The sequence below is a fragment of the Falco punctatus genome (genome assembly GCF_963210335.1).
Source record: "Falco punctatus genome assembly, chromosome: 7".
In the NCBI taxonomy this organism is placed as follows: Eukaryota; Metazoa; Chordata; class Aves; order Falconiformes; family Falconidae; genus Falco; species Falco punctatus.
This window is the reverse complement of record NC_137587.1, coordinates 8,220,557-8,247,632: the sequence shown is the minus strand read 5'-3', so window position 1 is coordinate 8,247,632 and position 27,076 is coordinate 8,220,557. Positions and strand designations below refer to the sequence as shown.

At 42.4% G+C, this 27,076-nt stretch overlaps 2 protein-coding genes across 8 annotated transcripts in view; one reads left to right on the top strand and one right to left on the bottom strand.

Annotated features, from left to right (window-relative positions):
* CIPC (CLOCK interacting pacemaker) overlaps nucleotides 1-5,875 on the top strand; it is a 12,214-nt gene extending 6,339 nt beyond the window's left edge. For all 6 annotated transcript variants that reach the window (XM_080394369.1, XM_080394370.1, XM_080394368.1 and 3 more), the window contains one exon: nucleotides 1,407-5,875. In XM_080394369.1, the coding sequence (XP_080250495.1) occupies nucleotides 1,407-2,285 (879 nt within the window). In that variant the 3' untranslated portion in view covers nucleotides 2,286-5,875. The remainder of the gene's footprint in view (nucleotides 1-1,406) is intronic.
* Nucleotides 3,237-27,076, bottom strand: ZDHHC22 (zDHHC palmitoyltransferase 22). Of its 2 annotated transcripts, none has more exons than XM_080394372.1 (2): nucleotides 25,996-27,076; nucleotides 3,237-21,773 (listed from the first exon to the last, which is right to left on the bottom strand). In XM_080394372.1, exons 1-2 carry the CDS (start codon nucleotides 26,555-26,557, stop codon nucleotides 21,508-21,510), a joined length of 828 nt encoding a protein of 275 aa, XP_080250498.1. In that variant the 5' UTR covers nucleotides 26,558-27,076; the 3' UTR covers nucleotides 3,237-21,507. The 2 variants fall into 2 exon arrangements, with proteins under 2 accessions (XP_080250498.1, XP_080250499.1); XM_080394373.1 differs by having other exon boundaries at nucleotides 21,658-25,509.

The window sequence follows — 27,076 nt, the reverse complement described above, 5'->3', positions numbered from 1 at the left end:
TTCCTTACTCCTAATATCTCCGGATACTTTTCTTATGAATATGTTTGTCCTTTCTTCTGTGACAAGGTAGTAATATTTTACAGGTAGTTATTCTGTACCCCTATTCCATAAGCATCTTGGCCACTGAACCAAAGAAATTCTGTGTCAGTGTAGGTAATTGAATCTCATCTCCAAGTCTCAGTGTCTGAATTGGTGGGTGATACCTCCTTGTGCTCTAGCCCTTTACTGTGGGAACGAACTTTGGCAAAGCACATTAGCATTTGCCAGTTTAAATCTTGTGAGACTAGAGGAAAGAAGATGGATTTCAGATGACTCAGTATTGTACCAAAAATAATAAAATGCATTTGTGCTAGCTAAAAACTGGGCCTTCAAGCAGGCCTGCCAGTAGCATTCCAAGTTGGAAGGAAATGGAAGAACAGCTGACAGTATATTATATTAGTATAATCATGGTGATGACTTAAATAGATTAAGAAGTGACATTTTTTGCTTCAGAAAGAAATAGTATCTCGTACTAGACCATTTGATATGTTCGGAGAAAAGCAGGCATGCTTTTTGGCCAGGAGATACCATGAAGTTCCATAGTAATGTATTGGAGGAGGAAGAGGTAATGTCTTGTAAAAATTGATATATTTCCTTATATTGCAGAATATGGCTTGTGGGAAGGAGTAAAAACTTGGGGCATTTTTCTTGAAATACAATGCTTTTATTGGCGCACACTATTTCACCAGAGGTGTGGAGTTAAAGTGCTCCGGGCTTACAACAAGCTTTTTTTTCTTGCACTGGTTAATATTCAGCATTTTGTTTTTCTACTTCAGAGTTCTAAATTTATTGAAACTGTGTATTGTACTTAAGATTGTAAGAGTTACTGAACAGCTGTTGTCTATTTTAAATAACCATTTCAAAAGCTTGCTGTAAGAATAGAATTGACAAGATTAGAGTTGCTGCCTTTCAACAAAGAGGGGGTCTGATTTGTTCCTAAAATGTCTGTGCAGTCTTTGACTCTTTAAAATTTCACAACCACGATGCTTAATTATGTTTCACCTTCTCTATACACTTGTTCAACCCCAAGTCTGGGTCAAACTTTTACATGAGCGTTGTACAATGTAAGCATGCACTGTAATCCTCATTTAGAAAAGCATGTATCAATTCAGATTGAATTGTTTTTAAATTTATCTGCTGCTCCATTGTAAAAGGATTACAGGTTATAGCTTTGATTCTGGTGCTGTGCTCTGTTGTCAGAGAAAGAGAAGGATGAGTTTGATGGAAAACTGTTCAGAATGTATTAATTGGACAGTGTATATCAAATATGGAGAAATGGCACAGTCCATCTGTTTCATAAGGTTTTTTGATCCTTTTCTACAATGTTGTGGTAAAACTTCTGTTTTTTCCCTGTTTGTGCTTCTCAGGGGAGTTCATCACAGCTTCAATCTTGGACTGTACAGCCATCCTTTGAAGTGATTCCAGCTCAGCCACAGCTAGTGTTTCTTCGTCCATCAATCCCACCTCCCATTAACCCTCACCCTGTTGGGAAAAAGAGAAATGACTCCACTAATTACCTGCCCATCCTGAATTCTTATCCCAAAATAGCACCACAGCCTTGCAAAAGAGATCACTCTTTTGATTTAGAAGAACATCAAGGAACCAATTGCCATAAACGACTCTGCACAGAAGCACCCAAGATGGAGACTTCTCCTGTATCAAGGAGCACAGGCTTGCCTAGTAGTCCTTTTGCCCACCTACCAGTTAGCTTTAAGACCCCTCAGGATTCTAACCAGCAAAATTCTTCAACGCTGGTGACAAGTGGAAAACTGTCAGCTCTTCCTGGTTTTCATCATGTTTCCAGTGACACTCAGAAAGTGCCAGGTTTGACTCCCCTTTTGCCTTTTGGAACTCTGCAGGCACCAAAGTGCACCCCTCATGAGAGCGAGAGTGCAGCACAGACTACCGTGCAGTCTGCAGTGTGGAGCCCCCCACTGATACCAGAAGAGATTTGCACAACCCCTGAGTTGCTCTTGCAACAACAAAGCAAGTGCAGACGCTTTCAGAATACGCTTGTTGTGCTACGCAGGTCAGGGTTGCTGGAGATCACTTTAAAAACCAAGGAGCTCATTCATCAGAACCAGGTGACTCAGGCTGAGCTGGACCGGCTGAAGCACCAAACACAGCTTTTCATAGAGGCAATAAAGAACAATGCTCCACAGTCATGGGCAGAGCTAGAAGCATCTCTAACAGGATCTGATAAAGCTGATAACAACCTTGAAGATCCCACGTATCCCAACATTTAGTAAAAAGGTACATAGTTGTTGGTCAAGTTATTTCTGTACCTCCTATTTCCTGTCTTGAGTATTTTCTGAGTCCAGGACTTGCGAAGTGGCATGCCATTAACAGCTTGTCTTCAGAGCCAGTTGTGGGACTGGAATAGCGTGTTGGGGTCTTGAATGGGTACTTATTACTTCAGTGTGACCCTGAACTCCATGCTAACTCTGGGTACTCCCTTGAACTCGAGAAGCTTGGATGTGGTGTGCTGGCATGTTCCCATTCTTGCATTGGAAAGACAGTTGTTTGCAGTGTTCTGCAAGCAAGCATCCATCTTCCTGTTCACATCTTCAGGTAGTTGGTTCTGAGAAGGGAACAGCAGAACAAGCCCCAATATCGGGCCATCATCAGTTGCAAGTAGATGAAGGGAGCTGGTGTGAGGAGAGGAAACTTATGTTGGTGGGGTGGTATCCTTGGGCTGTTGTCCTTTGTTGTAGCAGAAAATCTTGCTGTGTGGTTTTAACACATTTGAATTACTGGAGATCTGCTTGTGCTGAAGCAGCAGCCTATATTCGCTGCAGTCTTTGGTCAAAGTGATGAGTGTCTTATGACCGAAGCAAAATGATGTGGTTTGATGAGTATGCATTTGATTTTGATCTGTAGAGTTGAGTGAGCAAAAATCGTAAGGCTTGCACTGGAAGTGTTTGTTCCAAAGCCATATTTATTAATGGCTAATAAGTGTACAGGGCAAGTGGCTTTGGATTTTCTCAGTAGCTAACAAATTGAATGTTGTTACTAAAGACTTTTTAAAATTTTTTAATTTTAAAGACACATAAAGTGACTTTTTCAAAAACAATACAAGGAAGATACTCACCAGGCTTAATTTGACAAGACTAGTTGCGTATTATTTGGTATGTGTGTCTTTAGTTTACAAGCCTAAACTCCTGTTTTTTCTGTGAAATCAGATTGCTAAGTATATAAAAAAAAAGGGGGGGGGGGTGAAAGGAAAAGGAGCATAATGGCCTGTGGAGAAACAGGTCCTTCTCCCAAGACCCTTACCTCTCCTTTTTATTTGAAGAAATCAGATGAATCTACCTGGAGAAGGGGACAGGAGGGAAAGAGAGAGAGATACGTCAGCTTGGATAATTTCCCTGAAGGATTTTATTTGCCTGAGTTTGAACTTAAAAAACCCAACCACCAAAAGCCAAACCACAAAACACTTTTCTTCCACATAATTTTACATCATTCCTAGCCTGCTTGCCTTGAGATACAGGTAATACCACTGTGTGCATAAGATACTAAGCCTTACTAGTAGAGATCTACAGTAGTCATGTTACAAAAGCTGTTCTACAGACATTATCTAGACATTCAGTTATGTCATTTCCTCCAGTGTGAAGGGATTTTTTCCGAGGCAGTCTGTGGAGAGAACCAAGAATGGCTTTGTCTAAGAAAGTTAAGGAATCTGGGTTGTTTATGGTATGTTCCTTTCTGCGTGACAGTGTTTTCAAAAAAATTGTGCAGTCTAGGTGGCTGGGTATTTTGATGCTTTGATCACTTCTATCATCTGTTTCAGATTCTTAAATAAACAAAAGTAGAGTAGATGTCTAGCTAATTTGTGACTAGACCTTTTCATTTTCTGATGTGTCTGGGAGTCAATATTGCAGAAAACTGTAGAGAATGCATTTGTAGTCTTCCTCAAATACGTGCATTAGAGAAATTGAAAGGGCCTTCTCTCTTCTAAGGGATTTCCCCCTTTTTACACTGATGAAAAATGCTGTACATGCCTCACAAAGAGGAGACGTGAGTCATATTTGTAGTAGCCATAGGCCTAGAGAGAGATTTCATGGCAGGATTTGTCCTAGTGGAGCTGTAGCAGACTAGCAGCCATGCCTTTCATGGTTATCCTGCCCACCTCCAGAGACCAGTGCAGTCCGTGGAATTGATTAAAAGGAAAGCATTCATAGCCTGTGTTCTGTCATGTATTTTTTTAAACATACCTGCTATAATTGCATACTAGGATGTCTCATCATTCACAGCACAGCAATATTGAAACTTAAGCCAGCAAATGCAGAAGACAAGAACACAGCATAGTACAGTGTAACAATGTAGGACATGTCCGATCTAGCTCTACTGGAATCAGTTGTGATATCTCTACCAAATGACATTTGACAGGACAGATGTGATGGTACCTTAGGCCGGCCGTTTGTGAAAGTATCCCAGAAGATAAGCTTGTTTCTTCTGAGCTTCTTACAGGAAGGAAAGGAGGCAGTTCCATTGATTGACACCTGTAATAGGTGTCACCTAGAGGTGAGGTGTGAGAAAATGCATGGGATATCTTTTCTACTTTTCCTAAAATTCTTATTCTACCCATCAAATAGGGGAATTTGAGGTTCAGAATGTATATATTTTTAGGAAGTGATTGCCCTAGAAAACAAGGTGATGGATGGACTCAGGCTACCTGGAGATGAAAGGAAGTCAGCAAGGGTTCAACTTCTTTCTTTTTTCTGTTTGAGACAAGAAAAAGTAAGCCTACCAGTATTCTCTTCTCCATCCTATTTCCACTGGTCTGATAGAGTAAAAGGAAGGAAAAATGGGCTTTGCAGGGTAATACCCTCTGACTTAGGGAGACTTTGGCTGGTAGAAATCTTTTATAGCCCTCACAGTACTACATGTATTTTTTTCCCCAACAGCGCTGAGGGTGACCTGAAGTGGGTGCGCTTATAGCTGATGGGCCTTTCAGCTGGTGTAATTTGTATAAACATATATTCAATAAATCTGTGAATAAAGTCCAGCAGCTGGTTAGAAATCTTGTACTGGGCATCAGTCCAGACTATAATAGTATTTGCTGAACTAGAAAAATCCACTCTGGAACTATTATATGTAAATCTGGGGCCCCTTAGGAACCATATCCCTAGATAACTGCAAATCTTGATGCAACATCTATAAAAAGAGGATGTTGAAGACCCCAGTGATAGATATGTCGTCATCTGCCGTTCTGTTCAGTTTCTCTTAGCAGCCTTTATTCCTGGAAGCCCTGGTAAACCTTTAAACAATAAGGGCTTTCCTTTTTTTGGTTGCAATTTAATAAAATAGGTTAGCTTGGAACTGTGTCGAGAAAGTTACTTGGCTACATCAGGACCAGAATAGATCCTGATTCTGGGCAGGATCTGGAATTGGTCCAGTAGATATGAGCAGAAACATCAGCTTCTCTGATTGGAAACCTGTAAGCAACTTACAGGGGGTTTTTGACCTTTGAAGCAGCAAGACTTTGTATTAACAAGTTAGCTGAAGACAGCTGTCCCAGTCTAAAAAGTCAAATCGGATGGCCTGTTAGGGTTTCAGTTGCTGCTGACAACTAGCAGGTGGGGTCGCTTGATGGGTCAGACTGCTGTTTTTCTATTAAGTTTTAATAATTGTTGGTATTTTTGATTACTTTTACTATGTATTTTTCAAATGCTACTGCTTTAGTTGGAATGTAAACATTTTCTGTACTTTCTAAGTCTGTTGCCAGCTCTGAATACAGTAGCCCAAGAACTCTGTTATAGAACATGACATTTTTGCTAAAACTTTACAGAAACAGACTGTGAAATATGAATGAAATAAAGTATATACTTGAAAAGGTTGTGGGTTATTTTGATGCTGTTAAACTGCAAAGCCCTTGATTCCAAAGCACACTTTACTTACAGCTCCACAGCAACATGTTGCCCATGTGGGAAAGTGGAGATCCAAAAGTGATACTATGATGTATCTCTGAAGAGAGTCATGTGAGCTTTAACAGTATGTATGAATTAAAGGGTCTCTGGGAGGAGCATGAGTAAAAGAGTACAGAACTCTTGAAAATTATTGTCATGGGTGACCATTGCCATAGATCTGTCATGAACAACCTGGAAGGATTTTTTTAATCTCTGAACTGTTATCTCTATGTGATAACTGTACATTATGCTCACCGTCTGTGCAGGGTGAACTCCTATACTGCATCTTAATCCTGACAGCTGGGTATGCAGGAGTTCTAAGTTACGAACGTAGGATCTTGGCTACCGAAAGAATTACTTGAGTGAATAAGTTTTCTGTCTTGAAGAACATTCTTCAACAAAATCTCTATACCAACTTTTCACTAAAGCACATTTTTCAAAATGGGGCTATCTTTACACAGTCTTGTCTTTGTTCAAAGATGACTCTTGCAGTGAGAACTGGGCAGTCGTGCCCAGAACATCCAGCAGCCTTGTGGTGTGAGATCCTGTTCTAAGGTACGAGAGATTCTGGTTAGAGTTCTTGGCACCAGGCAAGGCAATGACTTTAATCTCATTACCTTACATCCAAAAAGGAGTGCCATCAATTGAAGTAATTTTATTTTCTGAGACTAGAAACTTCAGTGTTTACAAATTTTGTATTTGTAAAAATTATGGGTAATTGTACCCAGGGAATTTTCAGGTGTCTGTCTCTTCTGGCTCATCTATCTGCAGGATATCAGGCCTGTTCACCTTTATTTCACTGAGGCCAAAAAGGTGAATTGCTTCTTTCAGGTGCACTGCACTTCTTTTCCTTCTTAAATCAGTACCTCCTTTGAGGTACGTCCACGAAGCAAACTTAACGGTTCCAGTGTAATCTGATTCACAAGGCAGAAGGCAAACACTGTGTCCAGTCTGCTTTCTTGTATAGCAGTTTCCAAGAGTTCCTCAAATTTTTGTTTGAACTAAAGCGTGTTTATAGAGGAAGCATTCTGCTTTGATTTGAAAGCTCCTAGGGACGAAGAATCCACCCAAATTGTTCAAAATGTAATTACTTACTGTTAAAAATGTGCCTCTTAAATTGAGCCTGAATTTGTTGTCTTTCAGTACCCAGCTGTCAGATCTTTTGCCTTTTGTCTGCTAAAGTGAAGTGCATGCTGTGACGTTTCTGTTTTCACTGTAGGCATTTACAAACTGAAAAAGTCATTCTTCAGCGTTCTTTTTTAAAGTAACTGATAAGCTCTCAAATCTTTTGAATCCTTTATTCATCTGTGGTGCTCTTCTTTGGGTCCTTTAAAATTATTTAAATGCATTTTTAATTGGAACACTAACATAACTGAACATAATAGCAAAACAGGATTGCTAAAAGAGTTTTACAATGTCAACCCTTCCTGCTGCTCTGCCTCATTTTTATAGCAGCCTCAGCCATGGCATCAGATTGGAAGTCTAAATCATCCCTGGACCTCTTGCTTCTGCGGTTGGTGAACCCCTGTCCTTTTGTTTCCACACTCCTTTGAAAGCAGTTTCCAGACAGAGAACAAAACCCCTGTTTTTAGTAAGTGACCAATTGCATTCATTAATTATGTCTGCTTCTCTCTCTCAAAACTTCTACACCTTTACATTTTAAAGGTAATTTTATGTTGTGTTCTATTTATTAAAAATAATATTAAATTGTGTTACAGTCAAGAATCAATTTTATACCTTTTTCAAAATAAGAGTAGAAGATAGTCTTTAATAGATTTCTGTATATGATTCAAAAACCATAGTTGTAAGGCATTTCATGCCATCCGATTAATTTTGTATAATTCTGGGTTCAGTCTGTGTCATGTGGCACACTTAAATGCCCATCAGAAGTATAAAAATTCCATTGTTGGCTTTGTCCTCAACCAATTTTTAATTCTAGTTCATCAAAATGAGTCAATTTTATTTGGCCAGCTCTTTTTCTTACCAGCTTCATTAATTTCAATTATTTTTGCTTTATATGGCCTGGATTAATCAAAAATCATGGGTTATTCCATTATTTTCTCTCAGTTGTCCAGCCTATGTTCATTCAGAGCAGTCTGCCTACCCACTGAAAGGTTGGTGCTGTATTAGTTCCTCCGTTCCCTCAGTCCTCTGAAATCTTTCCTAGTGTTCTGAAATTCTTTGAAATAGTATGGATGGTCCAGAGAGCTCCTTGGTTAGCTCCTGTTAAATTTTTGATTGCAACTTATTCAGAATTGCTGACTTTAAAATGTTTAATAACCATTGTTTAAAATACCCTGAATTACTTTTTGAAGTGGAAATCAAGCTGCTGTCATCATATGAGAGGAATACATCTGGCTTTTTTCTAATTGCTCAACAGAAATTTTTGTGAAATGCTTTTGCCATTCTGCACTGCAGCAATATAATTTCCATCCTGAACTGGAGCACTGCCAGCATAAAGATTTCTTATGCATCTCGTACATTTTAAGAAATGGAGGAAGTAGGCTTTCCAGGGCCAAAAGGGGAGTCTCATCAACATTTTCATTGTTTTCATCTCGTTCCTACTGCGATTAAATTAATTGAGTTAGTTTAATGGAACTGGAATGACTCTTAGCATGCCCACTTAGGCAATCTTACCTTTTTTCCATGGCAGTAGTAAGGGGGTTTTTAGGCCATTTATATTTACCAGGACTAAAAAATCCAGTAACAGACAGAAAACCAATCCTTATTGTTTTTTAATAGATAGGACTGCTTGAAAAATTTCTGTGTTTTCAATAGAAATCTCCTATGTTTTTATTGGAAATGAACATTTATTTTGGCTGGAAGCTTAGTGTTTTGCAACATAAGTTGTAGCATTCATTTTGTGAACCTCAAGCACTGTGGGAATAGTCTGGGCTGCAGGGGTGGGGGAAGGTGTTACTTCCCTTTACCCTCATCGTCTTTCACTGGGTTGGTTTTGGTTGTTTTGGATGTTTCCATCACCTCTTGCTGAAGAAGCAGAAGCCCACATAGCTAAAACTGCTCAATTGTCTGCGATGGAGGAGGAGACTAATAGAGAACTCCTGAGTTAGCGTGAAACAGCATCTCCTGAGAAAACTGCTAGCTCAGTGAGTACAAATTCCATTTTTTCACTGTATTCATTAAAATTCTAATTAAAAATCATATTAAGGGGTTTGTTTGGTACAAAACATCACTGTGCCAGATAGGCGTTGTTCTGCATTTGCCAGAGGCAGAGTTCAATGCAATGACTTATTTTGTGAGATGGGCTGTGTTTAGTGTGGAAAGTGTGAAATATGAGTAGACAGTAGGAAAGCTGCTTTACCCAGAGTGAATATTAACAGTGCCTGTTGTTTTGTATTCTTGCTAAGTATTGTCTCCCACACAAATGATAATGCTATATATGTCCAAACATGCTCAGAAGTCAGAACAGGATAGTCTTCATCAAAGTGAAATTGGCTTTCACTGATCAACATCCCATTGCTGACCATGCTCGCATCGTGCTTACATGATAATGCTTTCTGAGAACACTCTGAAAGTGGGTTGCTGACATCAGTTGTGTGAGAAGTGTTCGGAAAGAATTCAAAAACATTTGTTTCCACGCTAATTGTGCAAGGAAGGCAAGTCTGAGCTTGCAGTTAATCATCTGAATACTGAAACGCCTCCAGATGTATAATGGGAGCAAATAATGCAGCCAGCCTGAACTGGAACAGAGCAGAGTGGTGAACTGTGCTGAGGGTCTGCTGCTGTGCTTGTGGTCTGCAGTGGCAGTGCTTGGGTGGAGACTGTTGCAGTTAGAGAGGCGATGCCATTGAGAGTGAGATGTTGGTGCACAGCTACACCAATGGCCCTAGTTTCTTGCAGTTCAAAATCAGTCTGGGCAGTCTGAACGCGTGCCTCATGGCCAAAGCCAAAGGGTCGATTTCTTTGAAAGGCTGGAATGCAAAGGTAAAACTTGCCTGCTCATTAAAATTGTTACCCTGTTCATTTTTTTCTGCAGCCAAACTTAAAACAGCGATGTTAAACAGAGCAGAATGATGCACTGCCTCTGCTTGATCCTGGAGCCAGCACGGGCATGGGAAGCATTGTCGCAGTTTCTAAGGCTTGCTTTTTTTCACATTCCACTGCTTCGCCAGCACTTAAACACCTACCAGCCTGAGACACTAGAGCCTTCAAATGTAAAAGGGGTTAATTTATCAGTGAGCTTAGTTGAGTGAGTGGAAGCAGATGAATGCCTATGAATAAAAAATCCTGAAATGGGAGCGAGTTTACTCCCCAATATCACTTTTTCTGCTCCATGTCATTATAACATCTGTTTATCTATTGGTGAACACCTTAGAGGAGTACCTGTATACTTGCTTCATCTTGCTGTTCTGGCAGTTGGTTCTGTAACAAGCAAGCACTCAGTAGCCCTATAAAGATTCACTATTACCTCTTAAAAAATAGACAATAATAACAGGCAACTGCCTTTATCTCACATTAGGATGGGGATGAGTAAAACCTCCACATTGTTCTCCACAGCTTAGCTTAACTTTGGACATGCATTTGTAATTTATCACGCCCAGTTCTGATGCAAGTTCAGTCCTTAGCACATCATTTTTCAGTAAATGTGCTACTGTATCTGGTTTAGGTCCCTTTAAAATATAAATGTGACTAAAAATAAGTCTGTTTGTCTGAAATTGTTTCTTTTGGGGATGAGAACAAATACAGCAGCAGTAAATTCTTTCTTTTTTTTGACTCTTCTTGTACATTTTCATGGCACCCAAGTACCAGGTCAGAACTGCTCTAACCTGAGCACACATAACAGCATGAAATTTTTATTGGCAATTGTGTTCACACTGAAGGTCCAACAAGTGCCATTAGCACTGACATGTCTAACATGCTTTTGGACTTTTTTCCTTTTTTGAGATTTGCCCTGGTCTCTTTCTTATTAACTCAAAAAAGTTCTTGATGTAGATGTGATATTTATGATGTGTAGTATCCGCTCTCAATCTTGTTTTAGTGATTGCCGTTGATGTTCAATATTTCCTTGGCATGACAAAATGTTTGTTTTAAATCATACACTGTTCTCAGTGTGCTCTCCTTTTCCTTTCCTTTTCTACAATCTAAACAGTCATGTCAGGTAGAAGATAAAATAAGAGAACTTTGAGGAACTGGTTGCCAATATGTCTGACACGGAAAATCTCAACAATTTGAGGGGAAGAAGGTGGAAAAAGATGAAGTAAATTCCACAAAATTAATGCCATAAGTAGGTGGCAGCTGAACAAAGGTAGAGGAAAGGAAAAGAATACCGAACAGCGATGTTTACCAAGGATTTTTCTCATAGGTGTGTGAAAATAGATTTCAAGGTAACCATTCATACACAGTGTCCTAAACCTGTTTTTCAGGTTTCTTTTTAAAAATCTGAACACTGTAGTTTTAACTGCAGAAGATTATTTTTTCCCATTTGATCTAGATATGTAAACTGAAATGCATCTTGATGTTGGAGATCAACTTGCTGCTTTCATTGAGTGCTTGCTCCTCTCCCCTGCTTTTTCCTCCATCCAAAAAAGTATGCTGTAGGCTGAAGTTTGTGGCTTTAATCCTGCAAATCGCACCCAGCTCAAAAGCACTTGGCACTGGCATTGCTACTGCAACATGAAATAATTCAAACGATAACATACGGTTGGAATTGAGATGGCCGCAGGCTGTATTCCTGGTCTCACCTTGGAGAAGACACTTTGATCTTCTCAGCTGTAAAATTAGAAAAGTAATACTTGTTCCTTATTATAAACTGCTTTATGCTTCTCATATAAGAATTGCAATATTGGTATTTATTGCTAGTCATGGCTGTGGGCTGTCATGGTTCTAATGCTGGGTTTTCTAAAGTCTGAGTATCTATGTGGTTATACTAACCTACATTTTGTTTCATAATAATAAATCAAACTGTATAATCACTGAGTTAATTTCCCCTAATGTAATTCCACAAGTGAATATAGAGACTGGTTCCTTGTGGTTTGCAAAACTGAATGGAAGGAATGTAGGGGGCTAAAATCTCTACTTCTATGCCTATCCAGGGAAATTTTTATAAATATCTCAAGATTGATAAGGCTAGGAGAATGGAGAAAGTGTTAGCTGGTTGTGCTGCAGAGACTAAAAAAATCTTTCGTGGTAAAAGTAGACATCTGCCTTGCCCCACTCATGTATTAATTTATGCCCACGCATGTCATTTTCCTCCCCAGCCTGTAAACCTGTTCATGTAACTGTAGTAATGTAACATGTGAAACTGGGGTCAAAAGCCTGGAGGCTTATCAGATGTTACATTTTCATATCTAAAAAGTTACAATATTTGAAATCGGGAAAATACACTCAATGCAGTCCTGAAAGACATTGTTGGTTAGGCTGCAATACTCAGAATGAGAAACACGAGTAAAATGAAGGTATGAGTAGTGCAGCTGTAGAATATGCTCAAATCTTTTTTGCTGGACTGAGCTATAGTGCTCTGCAGTAGTAGGGCTGAGTATTTTTATTATTGTCTCTTCATCCATGGAGCTTCTGTCATGCTTGCTTACATGTATTTACATAGTTTGCACAATTTTGTTGCAGAGACACTGGGATTTTTCAAAGCCTGAAGTGAAAAAGAGCAGGACGCAGGATTTATAAGGACTGACTTTTGAGATGCCATAAAGATTTATAATTCTCTCAGATGGCTTGTAATCTATAATAGTGCATTAATAAGTGGAATTTTTGTATGCCTTGAAGAAACTTTAGGGGCATGGTTTCACCATTTGTGCACCTATATAACCCAAGTGATTGAACATTCCTCCCAAAATTCACATTTGTTAAAAGACTTGACATTTGCATAGTTAACTGCAAAGGGATTACTTTCTCTGATGTAGTGCTGGAGACTTCTGACCACCAGAGTAATGCTTCTAATGCCTCAGGGACTTCCTATGGGGAGTGAAAATTTGTAGAAAATCTGTAGAGCCTCTTAATGCTTTGGCTTAAATGTAAACCTTAATCTTAGGCTTTTGCTTGAGATTTAAATTATGTATTAGTTACATTTCCACTGGGGTTTCAGTAAGTAAATTTTATCAAACAAGTATGAAAGGTCATTCTAGTTGATTCATAAATAATAATAGCTGAACTAGTGAAATGTCTACTTTCTCCTCTGCTATTTCCCAGATATTGTGAAGGTCTCCCACTTCTTCCATGTAAATCTTGTCTATATGGCCTGCTATGTTTAACCAAAAACATTTCCCTGTATTAGATTTGGAAGGAGAGGGAGATGGAGCAAGAGTAAAGAAGAGAAAGAATACCTTAAAATTATGTCAGGATTCAAAATTGATCTTAAACCTATTATGACATTTCAGGTTGCATGTATTTATGTAGCTGATTTATTTAGGGGTCCTGAGATTTCCAGAAGTTCTTAATTAACAATGTTTCTCCAAAGCACCTGAAAGTTATGTTACGGGAAGTTTACATACCTAACTGTTCATTTCAAGGTTAAAAAAATTCCAATAGAAATATAGGTATGATTTCTTCAGTTTACATACACAGAGTGGTCATTCTGACAGTACTTGAAAGTATAGAAGAGTGTAAAAACCTAAGTGGTTTGGGTACCTCTTAGTCCTATTGAAATGCTGAGAAATATCATCACAACTCATCGTTGAATGGATATAAAACTGTGAAGTTCTCTGCCATCTGTGAATCATTGCTGTTGCGTTTACAAACAGAAGCCATGTGGGAATCCCATGCTCTAATCCCATGCTTATAAAGACCAAAACCCTGTTTTGTGCTTCTTTCTTTCAACACATACCGCTTATATATATGCTTACTTTATTTGCACAACTATTTGTATTTCATGTTACTTCTATTGAATAAAGCACTGATACCGATAATTATTTTGAACCCAGCTGAGATGGCAACGAGGTGCAGTGCAAAATAGAAAAGGGTCATAATAATATGAACAAATCCCGGGTGAGTATGATGAGTATGTAAGCCTCTTGGCTTAAGCTTGAGCAACTGTCTAGATAAAAAAAGTGGAAGCTTCTCTGGTTTATTCTTCCTCAGTTTTCCAGCAACAGCATTCCCTATTCACTGTGCTTTCCTCTGTTCAGTTCTGTAGCTCCCTAGATGTGAAGATTTCAGCTTCTCCAACCTAAGCTTATTCTCAAGGCTGACAGAGGAAGGACTGCTGTTTGGAAGTATTTGCTGAAATGTTAGCATGTCATTTCCTTTTCTTGAATTGAATTCTGTTTCTAGCTGATGCTTGTTTATCCAACAAGAATTATTTCTTCCATCCTCCAAAATACATGGACGGTTGCCACGTTTTTCCTCACATCCACTTTGGCTGTAATTACCCAAGCTAGGCAAATATAACCATTTTTTCCTCTTACTAATCCATTTCTCAGCTTCTTAATCATTTATGGCTTTTCTGTGAACTCCATCTGGTTTGACTGATGAAGACAAAGCTGAATATGATATTCCATGTCTTTATTGCATCAGAGCACCATGGAAAACATTTACTGTAACTTTTTTTGCTTCAAGTTCGTTCTCATACGCAGTCTGAAATGCTGCCACCCTCTTCTGCAGGCTTATACTGAGTCTGTCCATCATGCTATAATTTGTAGGCTGGGTTGGCATGCTCCTTCACATATTTCAGTTTCCTACTCTTTTCCCATCAAGTTAATATATATCCTAATGAGCCCCCGCTGAAATTCATCCTTTCCCAGAACATGCCAATAGCTGACTGTTTGATGCTGGACAAGTTCTGGCCAAATTAGTTCGTAAGGAATAGTCGGTACACAAAGACAAAGAGACTGGCGAGGCGAGAGGTGTGGTGTTTGCCTCCGGCCTGACTGCAGAATTTCTGCTCCTCCAAACCTGGATCTGACAGAAAGCTTCTGTGTTACGTGAAAGATCCTCGCCTGAGCTCAGGGGCTTTTAGCGTGCTGTTGACAGCCTGGGGAGTAACGTTTCCTTCTGACCCGATGGCATCTCACGTAGCGGGACACCGGCTCTGCCCAGGCTGACCATGCCTGCCAGCTGCATGGGTTGTACAGACACATTTCTGAAACTCCTGACTACCCTGAAGCAACAGAGTGAGCTGAGGTGGTGGTGGGCTGAATTCATACACCTGAAAAACACGCTGGTTCTGGGAGCCAGAAACTGGGTCTTACAGTTTGATTTGAAATTTCAGGTTTCCTCCTGGCATAAAAAATATTACACATTTTTTTGAGCTTTTTTTAAATCTCCATGAACTGTGTCACTGATAGCTTAGCAGAATTTTGTTGTCACCTTTTGCTTTCTGCAGTCAGCCCCTTTATTTCCTTGTGCCTTCTTTCAAGGCTTCATATTCACAAACTGGCTTATTTCCTCAGATGTTAGTGACAATGGCAGTATAAGGGCAGACTGCTAAAGCACTCATAAAATTGCAGTCTAGTGCGTACTAGTTTAGAGGTGTGGATAGATGGGTCCAAAAAAACTTTTATACCCTATCCTGTGGCTTGAAGAGAAAAAGAAAAGTTCTTTGCCTTGACAATAACACTTCCAAAATCTCACTCAAGTTTTGTTAGTGTAATAAACTGCTTGATTAGTCAAGGTTTTCTCAGACAAATCCATCTTACTGACTGTTAGAGGTGTTCCTCAGAGAAGAAAATCATAGTATCAATAACATACTACTGGGAGGATCCATGGTGGACTTCAGTATTGTATAAAACTCTAATTTTGCACTGGGTGTTTTGGGAGAACATCTAGCGACAGCCTTGAATATCAAACTCAGTGGAGATTAATAAAGAACTGATACTTGAAAGTAAGTTGTCAGGGGGGGACAGGTTCTCCAAGTCTTGAAGGAACTTCAGTTGCTCAAAACACTGATCTTAACCTTGCGTGTTCTTATCTAGTGAAACACTCGCTCCTTTGGGTAATGCTATTTTGAAGTTTTTCTCAAAGCAGCTTTCATAGCATCTGGACTTTGTGGACCTCTTTGACTTTGACAGTTCATGTTTAGACCTACAAAGATTGCTTTTGTTGTACTGGTCAACAATTTCCTCCCAGCCATTGCAAACCATTAGAAGTCCTGGCTGATGATGCTGGATCTGTTGCTTGTTTTTCTATGACTGACCATAAAGCTCATCTGTGGTCTCAAGCCATTCTGGATGATAACATCATTCCTTGATAACGGCCTCTGTGACAAGGCTGTATTCAGCAGCTGCTTGTTAGGGCACTCTCATGTGGGTCCATTGCCCAGTGAATATATAAAAATCTCAAGGGTATAGCGATGGCAAGCCAATATATCGTATATTCAGCAGTCTGATGATACATAGGTTCGTGTCTTCATCTCTTCTTATCCAACACAAGCAGCTAAAAGACTGGCCTGACATCTAATGGAAATTTAAATTTTCCAGCCACACATAATAATGTGAATCTGGGAATGATTGGTGGTATTGAGCAAAACAGCTGAAATACATGCCAGAGGCTGTGCATTCCCCTAAGCTGGTGGATACACAGTCATCACAGAAAACCCAAATTGATAAGTCATCGAGGTCAAGGTAGATCAAAAGCAGTGTTTAGAAAATCAGTTTAGAAATTCAGTAGCAGACAAATGACACTCTCCCATCCCTGTTGATCACAAGGTGAGCCTTTCACACTGCTATCGCTGTCCACCACTTTGCTTCTTTCAAAGTAAACTGATCAACATGCTCCACTTATTTTTAGTTGATAACACTTCTGGAACTACTATTAAGGTGTCTGCCAACATGTTAAATGAGGCACTATGCAAACAGCATATGACACTGGTACTTGAGAGCTTGCACTTTTTATTTGTAAACGTCTGGGGACGCTAGAAGAAGCTGGCTCCAAAAGTCTTAAGGGATATGGGACTAGCCTGCCTAAGCTCTGACACCACTTGGCAGTTAGATTCAGCAGGACAACCAATGCTAAAACGTCTTTGGTGTAATGAAAACAAGGCTGCTGGCTGGGTGGCTCTGTAAGAGGGCTGGAGCACTAATTTGGTCCATATGTGCTGGCTTTTGGTGTAATTTCAAGAACTTTCTATTGCCCTGGCTTTATGAAAAAGAGCTGGAGAAGTAGAGAAGCCACATGTGGACATGTAGCTAATTAGAAAACATCTTACTGTTTGCTAGTATGTGTGACATGTTCCCAGTGATTTAATATCTAGCAGGGCACAGAGAATCCGTATATGCTTTTAATTTTCTTCTCCCTTTATTTATCTATATTGAACAAGTAGGTCATTGCTTTTCTCCAACCATGATAGTTCTGGGTAGTCTTTAAATAACTCAAAGAGAACCATACAGACTCTGCTGCTGCTACTTATGACTTCTACCCATGCACCTCCTGCTTGTAACATTTGCTGTTCAAGAGCAGAAAAACCCCTTTGGCTCTGCTGGGCCTTTGAGTTTGTTTGGGGTTTTTGTTGGGTGTTTTTTTTTTTTTGTTTTTTTTTTTGTGCAGAAAGTGATTAGCAATTAGTTTTCTCAGTCTGGACTTTCTTTGTGTCCATTCAATCAGTCGATAATCCATGAAGATGACTTGAATTCTGCTATCATACCTCCTACCACCTGATGCCTCTCAGTGCATCATCCCTACCAATGTCAAATCACTTCTGCTCTCACTGGGACCACTTTCTCTGATTGCTCTCTTCTGACTGTTTTAATAGATGCCCTAAGCAGTGACCTCAGGGTTTTTTTCTCTCATTCCAGAACTGCTGGTCCTTCTCCACCTATCTCCTTACAGTTAATGAGTCTCCTCATTCATTTATTCTGTCTCCTTGCAAGTATTTTTGAACTGTGATCATCTCCCTTAAGTTGGCTATTTCTTAAACAAGATAAATGCAGTTCCATGTCATCTTTTCTCGTATGTTCCCTGTGCCTTATTACTTGAGACTCTTCATGTTTTAACTCTGTATCCTCTGAAGCTATCAGATGGAGACATTTTGCATGCAGGCCTTGAGGGCTGCCCTGTAGTGCAGTTTGAAAAGGAAAACCATCTACTTTTTATTTTGGATAAGATTCTCACTATACGTAAGAACATATTTCTTCTGGTTTGCTTCATGGTTGCATCCCTAATTTACTCTATACTGTCATTGCAAAGACTTCTGAGACTTTAGAGGTGGCACCACTTTTTCAGGTAGCCACACTTAAAATAGATAAGCGAATAAGCAAAAGTCTATGGTTTCTGTGCAAGGTCTTAAGCAACGGGGAGCTTCTACTTCAGACACAAGCATTATCAGAGAAAAAATGATGCTCATCTGATTTTCCAAAGCCAGAGAAGCCCTAAGTGTTTTGGGGTTTTTGTAAGCATTTAGACATTGTCACATGAAATCATAATCCAAAATATATTTGCTATTGCAGCTGCTATTTAATAAAATGCAGATAATAAGTAATGGCTCTCTAAGCACAGAAACTGAGAAGCTTTTATTATTTACCCTTATAAAACTTTAGAGCCATTGAATAAATTTAGAATTTGTGACATTGCCATTGAGCTCAGCCTTCATCTTCTAAATGATAGCTAAAAGCAAAGGTTCAGTCGTTGAGCCCTGTTACATGTTATTGCCAAGGGTTTCTGTAAGTGCATGCACAGGTATGACAAGGAAAGGATGTCAGGGCAGCTGGATAATTAAAGAGCAACTCTCAACTGTTTCTGCAGAACCACCACTCTTACCCCAAACAGGGCAGTCCACACACTTGGGAATGAGCAAAGAAATAAGCCAATATACAGGGTCAGTCTAATGTCACGTTTTTATAGCTCTCTTCATCCCAAAGGACTGTAACTTTTAAGGCTGTATCCATCTCAAAGTTCCACCACTACTGCTGAAATCCAGTACTTTGCTGCAAAGGAACCATTTAGCTGCATAAAATGGCGATGCAGCTATTTACAGTCGGGAACAGAAGTGTCTGACAGAAAGAATAATTGTGTGGAACTGCTGCGGTTACTCAGACTGGGATCTCTCGGTGCTTCAGCAAGGACCACAGCATCGCAGTGAGGGTGGAGAGCTCCGATCCTGACACAGGGGCTGCGCGTGATCCAACCCTGGGGAGAAGATGCAACAGGCTCCATGGACAACTAATGCTCGTGTGCTGCTTGGGGGCTGTCCTTGCAGAGTGGCCACTGAAACTGGAGTTGGTTGTGCCCTTCTCAGCGTGCAGCCCCGAGGAGCTCACCCATCACCTGGGGCAGCGTGGCAGCAGGTGCCCCGTGCCACAAGCTGCCTGGGACTGCAGCATCAATCAAACGCCAAAAGCAGAGGGTGAGGGTGTCAAACCATGATTTCTGCTGACGTGAGGGAGCTGCTGGCTGAAATGTTGGGAGCCTGTTGCCTTTAGAAATACACGAAAGGGAAGAAGTGGGATCAACCAGTCCGTGGAATAAAAATAATCCTGGGAATCCTTCCAAGGCAAGGTGTATGGCACGAGGCACTGGCTCTGGTTCCAGCGACAAGGTGACTGTCTGCTCACCTTGATGCCATCGTGCCAGTGAGGAATAATTTACATCAGGATGCTGTTTGTGGGCAATGATAGTAGCTTAATTTTCTGTAGCTTTCAGTTGAGGTTGATAGTGTAATTCATAAACAGTAATTAAAATGGGTCTGCAAGTTGGTTATTAGATGCATTTTTAGATTGGCCATTACATTAAAGTGGAAAGGGTGAAAGGACTCGTCCAAAATCCTATGATATGAATTATCGGCAAAGCCAACAAAAAAATCCTAACTTTTTCCTTCAACATGTCTGTGTGTATGCTGTTAACAAATGTACGGAGACAGCTGATGAACTGTCAAAAAGCACAATACAACTCGTGTAAAAAAACAGAACACTTTTTATTGTCACTGTTAGTGAAAATACAGCCTATTACACATGGAAAGATCGGTGTGTTCATGCGAACACATACAGTGTGGAAGGATATGTATCCTATATGTTTTAATTATCCAGCTAAGGGTTTTTCCAGTATATTTTCATGGTTTCTCTGTTTATCACGACAGACTTTGTTATTGATCCAAACGTGTATACAAGTGTGAAGCACTGAAAGACAGTTACAAAGCCTGTAGGAATGAGTGCCCCTGTTCTGGCTCATGAGAAATGGAAGGATGAAAGCAAGTGCCTTCCCCTACCTGGGATGCACCGAGAGCATTTCTGAGGAAGAAAAAACATTTTTGACGGCTTGTCAGCATACTCTCCTGCTGCCTATGCAAGAGAAGCAATGGATTCCTATCCAGCCCACATAAGCTGATGCAGTTTGCCAAAATGGAGGCTTCTTGTTGCAGCTGCTGGGAAAGCCAGCGCTATGATCCTGGTAGAGATGTCATGGTATCCTTTCTTAAGGCATTAGCATAGGATCTCAGCACTGATCTCAGGGGCTGTTGCTGCAGCTAGAAAACAACTGACACATTAGGCTGATTAATCCCTGTAGTAATTCCATTAACCTCCTTAATGGAGTTCTAACATGCATGAATTTACCCCTCTGCAGCAATGTGAGAGGGAATTGTCCTGGAGAGCCTGTAAACTATGGTGTGGCAGGGATGTCCGAGGTAAATTTTTTTTTTGTTTGTTTTAGTGCAAAGTGACGCATCCTGACCAGCTGGAAAACCTTCCTGTCTTCTGGGATTTTGAACTCTTCACAGCACTAATGGTGCGGGTGCCCCCTGCGAGGGGGTGATGCATCAGGGCTCAGCGACGTCAGCAGGGCTCTTGGCACCCTTCTGACACCTCTGTCTCTCTCACAGGCACGCATAGCCTGCCTAATCACACAGCTTCTCAAACACAGCTTTTTCATTCACCTTTGTGGTTTTCTCTCCTTGTGCCTCCATCTGATCGTGATTTATCCGCTCGCTGCTCCCTGTCAGAAGGGCAGCTTTGCCTGGACTGTGTCATTGGGCAAAGGACTGCTAAAAATAAGTAGCAGAGCTACAGTCCTGACATATCATTGCATAGGGAGAAGATCAAGAAGAGAAATGAGAAATTCTGCATTTCCCTCTGTTTTCTTCCTGATTTTCTAGCCTGTGGAGAGAAGGTTTACCTGCTGCATTAGCCACGTGCATAGCCTGCTCCTAGGGCAGCTTGATTGCATTGCAGTTCTGTCATTAAAGGCTTCTCAGTAATGTGAAGTTACCTCAAGTATATAAAAGCCAAAAAGGCACCCTGCAAAACCCTCCCAAGGAACAGACGCTGTTCTTGCCATCTACCACAACAGCCCAGGCTCTCTGAAAGCTCCTGCTGCAGTTCGTTAGGGTTTGTATAGGGCGGCTGATGGGGCTGGGGCTGGAGCAGTCAGGCAGGGAGCCACAGGAGGTTCTGACTAATTTTTCTGCTAGTTCAAAGACTGTTGCCACATACGCAGATGCAGTGGTGTGACTACTAAGCTGCAGTTATCTCTTCATCTACATGGTTTCTGATCTCCTAGTTAATATGCTAAATTTATTCTGTTTGATACCCAGTCCTTTCCTCCCCCAGAGGCTGCAATCCCAAGAGATGGAGTAGACCAGCTCTTTAGCGATCCAGGAGACAGTGGGAGAGAACAGGAGAGGTGATGTGTGCATGAGATGCACACACACACACACATGGGTATTTTATTTCTCTTTCTGCCTATGGTAGTCACTTCCCACATTCAGCACAGGGATGAGAAGTCCTAGCAGCCACCTCTTGCCAAAGACCTCTTGCAGGTTCTCCCTCCAGGGCCGGGCTCTTACCGCCATCCCCTTCCGCACCTGGTACCGTGTCTGCCCACGCAGGATCAGCAGCATCTGGTGGCAGCAGAAGCCGGCGCAGGCCAGTCCGATCCCAAGCCAGAGGTAGAGCATGAGGATGACGAACATCTCAGAGCTAAGGAGAGCTCCTGCAGACCAAAAGTCAGGGGGAGGGAGGAAAATTAAAGGAAAGAGTTTAGACACACCTCACACAGCAGTGTAACACCCAGCCCCGAGAACCGATGGGCCATGAGTGGGGAGTTAGGAACAAGGCAGGCTGGTTGATCTAACGATATAAAATCGTTTCCGTTGTAGCATCTGATGCAATGGACCCCACTGGGGAAAAAAATGGGATAATGATCCCCATACACTTCTCCCTTTGCTGTTAATGTGAGGATCTAGATTACAGGGGCAAATTCAGCCAGAAGTGAAGCATGTCTGTAAGACTTCAGCGCTGTTTTGAAGAATGGTTAATTTATTTAAGAATCTACCTGCTTGTCAGTGAATCTAAGTTTTCCAGGTTTCTTTTGAAAAGAGATGTGGGTCCTACAGCATGCAGATGCTTCTAGAAGCCTTACTGTGTGCATTGATACTAGGCAGAAAGGTTTTGGATTTTTCTCTCTCTCTCTAATATGTTAAAAAAGAAAAATAAATCAGTAATGACTTTCATACCAGTGGGCAAAGGCAGTTTTCATATGAATGCAAGAAACAGATAATTTAAAAAATGCAATCCAAATTCCTTTTATAAAGCTGTGCTAGAATACTCAAAATACTTTGTAGGTCTGAAGCTCCTAATTCAACATGTTTTGTGTTGTATATTTACGCTGAGACTATTTACATAAAAATATTCTGTGGATCTTTTCCTCTACAATGATTTTAGATCTCCTTCTGGAAAATATTAGTGTAATAGCAGGTATCACTGAGTGACCTTTCAGTGTGTAGGCAGACCTAAACCCATTAAAATAATATTCTCTGTGTGTGCATATGAATGTGTACACATATATTTTGTGTATATTGGTGTATTACTAAACACCCATATTTACACACAGACACACAAAGAAAATTAAATGTGTGTCAATACTGATATAAATAGCTGGTATCCTCTCACTGGTTCTTGCGAGGTTTAGGAATGAAAAAGCTCTCACGTGCTCCCATCCCTCTGGAAGCCCACGGGGCAGACTTGGGCAGGTGAAAGCTCTGGTTGCTCTAAGGCCCTACAGAAGCAATTCTGCTGGAGCAGAGATGGCATGGGCAGCAGAGGTGTGTGGCGGCCTCAGGTTTTAGGTTCAATACAAGGGAGGCTGGACAAGCATCTCTGGCTTCTCTTATACAGAAGGCTGGATTAGGTAGTGTCATCTGTTCTTGCAATCTGTGAATCCTGGCTTCCCCACCTGGCAGTGCTGCAAGTGAGAGATCGGGGCTGACCCCTGACAATCATGTCAAGCTTTGGGCTCAGCCAGCAGGCTCCTCTGAGGATGATTTGTAAGGACACTGACTACAGCCTCAAGCTTTCAGAGATTGTCCTCACTTGAAAAAGGCACAGGAGTCATTCAGTTTTCTTGCTAAATGCAATGTCATCTTTCCCTTCTCATTAGATCCCATTCAGCTCAGTGGGCCTTGTATGCAATGCAGCAAGGGAGGAACGAGCCCCTTAGGACGATGACAAATCCTCATACCAATTCTGTCGGAATAACTTAATCTATCAGGTAGGAAGCCCAGAGCTAAATACGGGCTTCTCTACCCCTCTTTTGCTGGCCCAGAGTGTGCCAGACATTTGTTCTTTCCTGCAGCTGATGTTCAGATGGGATATGGAGAAAGACAGCTATTTTCCTTAGAGCCTTTGCAAGGCATCTGTAAGCTTTATTTCTATGAGCTGCTCATATTCAACATCAAGAAAGTAATTACCCTTGTTTCCCTTTGCAAATATTAAGCATCTCTGAGCCGTGCTTTCCACATATATGTTTTTTTTTAACCTTTTCTTCAGGTTACCTACATAAAGCATTTTCTATAATTTCTTTTGCGGATCCAGTCTGGCCAGTGTTTACAAAGGTGCTCTTCCTTTGTCCCTCATCACCACAGTCCATTTTAGTCTCGGATTCACTTCTGCTCTAACTGACCTGATGTGATCTCAAGCTTATTGGCATATATTATCTATGCCAGAAAAGCTGAATCACAGACTGAAATTATAGGCTCTGGGTCAGATTCTGAAATCCATGCCTGAGCACAGTCTGGGCAGAATGAGCCAACTGAAAATTTTTCCAGCAGGAAAGCAGGGAACACTCAGTTGACATAAGACCAGGAAATTCACCCTTCATGCTCCTTTACTCCTCCTCCAGTGCAGAGGACATGAGGGATAAGAAGAAGGGTAAAGCATTTCCTTGATGTAACAGTGCTCTCTTTGGATCCTACCACAACCCTTAAGTAACAGTTATGTTAGCTAAAAAATATCAGATGGACAACCCCTCCAGGTAACTATTCCAGGCTGTGGTTTTCTTTCCTGTACTGGAGATTAAATGCACCAGTAGAAACCCAGTTTGCCCTTCCTCCCAAGCAACTGGGGTGCCCCATGGCCGTATATTGCTGTGTGAAGCAGCAGTTCTCACCCCATCTGAGCTGGAGGTTTGGTGGGAGCTGCTGTCTCTTGAGGGTGTTTTGGCTCCCAGTTCCCAGCCCTGCACCCAGCCCGGCGGTGTCCCACTCAGACACTGCCCACAGGCTGCCTGTGGCACTGCAGTTGCTGCCACCAGAGCTGGGGCACTTCAGTGGCTCTTCAAACATAAGCCAGGACCGGCTCGGTGTAGATGAGCCCTCAGAGTCAGAGAGAGAGAACTAATTCCCTGGTAATTTCCTCCCACATCCCTGCTCCCCCTCCCAGGCTGCTGTGCTGAGCAGAGCTTAGCAGAGCAGACCAGAAAATCATTCCCAGTGTTTTTAATGCTAGTGAAGCTTGTGCAACATTATTTACAAAAATTCTTCTGCTTGGAAAAATGACTCCATAAAAATGTCATGGCAGGATTTCATGTTTATTGTCTCTCAGTGATTACCATGACAAATCTGCTAATTTGCCAAGTAGAGAGATATTTGTTTGTTTTCAGATGGCAACCCTGCAAACCCAGCCTGGAATCTGAAAAGCAAGCTGGGGCCTCTCTGGCTCCTGTATCCCCAGCAGTGGAGACTCCACGCTCAGATCATAATCAACTCTTCTGGTGATGGTGCACGAGCCAAAACAGACTCCAGTCCCTTCTTACCGAGATCAGCTGAATCTGCAAAGCTAAAATATATGGCATACCTATTTTAGTCTAACGAAAGCTGATCTAAGTGTGCAAGGTATGAGCTGCATAGTGGGGGAACGGCATTTTTCTGCAGTCACTTTCAGGGCAGAGGAACAGTCTAGGCTACCTGCACAGTCTCTTCTCTGAGATCAGGTTTTACCTAGCTCTTGGGTTTGCACGGGGGAAGGGCTGAGGCTGGAGAGTTTGAGGGCATGCTGAAAGGTGAAGAGGCAAGGCTGTAAGAGCAGAGGAAGAGTTATGGGAGCAGAATCAGGAGGGGAAAGGGTTGTGGAGATTTATGGAAAGGCAGGGAGAGAGAGGAAATGGGAAGAAGCAGAAGGAAGGGTAAGGGATGGGGACAAGGAGAAAGAGAGAGATGCTTTTGAGTGGAGGTCTTGCAAAGAGCAGGAACAGAGAATTTCCCCTGGTTCTCTGCGGACTTCTGTCCCAGACTAGGGTCATAAGAAAGGTGCCTCATCCTGTCCCATCAACTCCTCTCTTGGTTTCTGTTGCCTTAACCCCAATTCTCCTGTGCTGGAGGGATGGCAAGATCTCAGCCAGTCTGTGCTGACAGGAGGCAGGAGGTGGGTGGCAGCGGAGGCGGTGAGTGGACCTGGAAGAAGGGAATGAGAATATCTCCACTGGGATACAGGGAACCTGCAGACTTGTAGGATACAAAATCCTACAGACCTCCCACCTCTGCCTGTAGGACAGGCAAAAGATCCCCTTCACCTGTAGTACAATGAGCGAAATCCCTCTCCTTCGTCTAATTGCAACACACTCCCTGCACAACAGATAGCCCTGTTCTGTCACTGGCAAGCTGCTTATGGGGCGTTTTCCAGAGCCTAACGCATTACTAATAGGTCTGTGGCTATAACCTGGCTGGGTCCCAGCCTCTATTTCAGGTGAATCAAAGTCCTTTGCAGAGGCTCTCTCTAGCCTCCAAAGAGGGCTTTGATGAACACAGCCAGCTGTCCCTCTTGCCCATTTCCCCACCACTGCTCCCCACACACAGCTATCCGAGGAAGATCATGTCCCCCCGACCCCAGGAGCCCTGGAGGAGGAACAGGGTCCTCATCTCCCAGGAAGGAGTCCTTACCTGAGAAGAATTGGCTGATGGAGTGAGGCAGAAGAGTGAGGAAGGCCAGTGGGTTCGCAAAGGACATGGAGAGTGCAGCAGAAATGTAAGCCATGCCTGCCACCAGGGAGTCGAGGCAAGCCAGGGAGGTGTAGAGGCAGAACATGATGAAGTTTCGCATGTTCCTGCTCCCGATGCAGTTCCCTGTGAAGAAACAGTGGTGGTCATGCCTCTGGGTGACTCTGGCACACAGTCTACAGAAGTGAGTGCTAGGCAAGGCTGAGCCAGGGGACCTGCTTCCATCCAGCCAGTCCGCCACCACTTCGGCTCCTTTGCCCAAGTTTAAGCCCTTGCCCAAGTCCTCGGGGGAGCTCTGGATCACAAGGATGTAGTTGCCCATGGCATTAGCTGAGAGGAAGAGGAAGAGGGCCCCATGCAGCAGAGCAGGAGAGAAAAGTGGGGTGGTGGAAGGGTCTCTGAACATGCTGGGGATGAAGAGAAAGATCTGGAGGACGAAGGTCACTAGGGAGATGCACAAGAAGTAGGCTGGAGCGACAACATTGAGCAACCTGAGAACTAGCATTGCGGATTACGTTCCTGCAGGGGAAAGCAAGGAGAGAAGGAACATCACCGCTCCGGCTGCACACTTCATCCTTCCATTTCCTGCCGGTCCCGGCCCCGCTGCCTCCGGCAAACGTCCCCCGGGGGACTCTCGCCCCCGCCCCACGGCCCCGGCCGGGTCGGGGCAAGGGGACAGCCCGTGGGCAGCGACCGCTTCCCGGCGCCCAGAGGAGACCCCCGGCCCCGGCGCCTGCCTCCGGGCACTTGCGGCGGCGATGCCCCGGCGGGGCTGCGGAGGCTGGAAGGGAGAGCCGGCTCCCGCGGCGGCCGGCGCTGTGGGCACCGCGCTGCTCGCCCAGCACCGTCCCTCTGCCAGGCAGGGTCAGTTTTGGTATTGCATGAGAAGAAAAAAGGTGGTGCTGGAGGAGGGGGGAGTGAATTGGAGGGGGGGGGGGGGGGGGGAGGAGAAGGGGAGGGGGGAGAGGTTGCTCTAATCCACTGCAATACGGATCAAATCCAATGCTCTAATTTATCCCTTAAA

Coding starts and splice junctions, on each gene's coding strand:
- ZDHHC22 (XM_080394372.1), bottom strand. CDS start 26,557: ATGCTAGTTCTCAGGTTGCTCAATGTTGTCGCTCCAGCCTACTTCTTG. Junction 21,774..25,995: donor CATCAGCCAATTCTTCTCAG/GTAAGGACTCCT, acceptor TTTGGTCTGCAG/GAGCTCTCCTTAGCTCTGAG.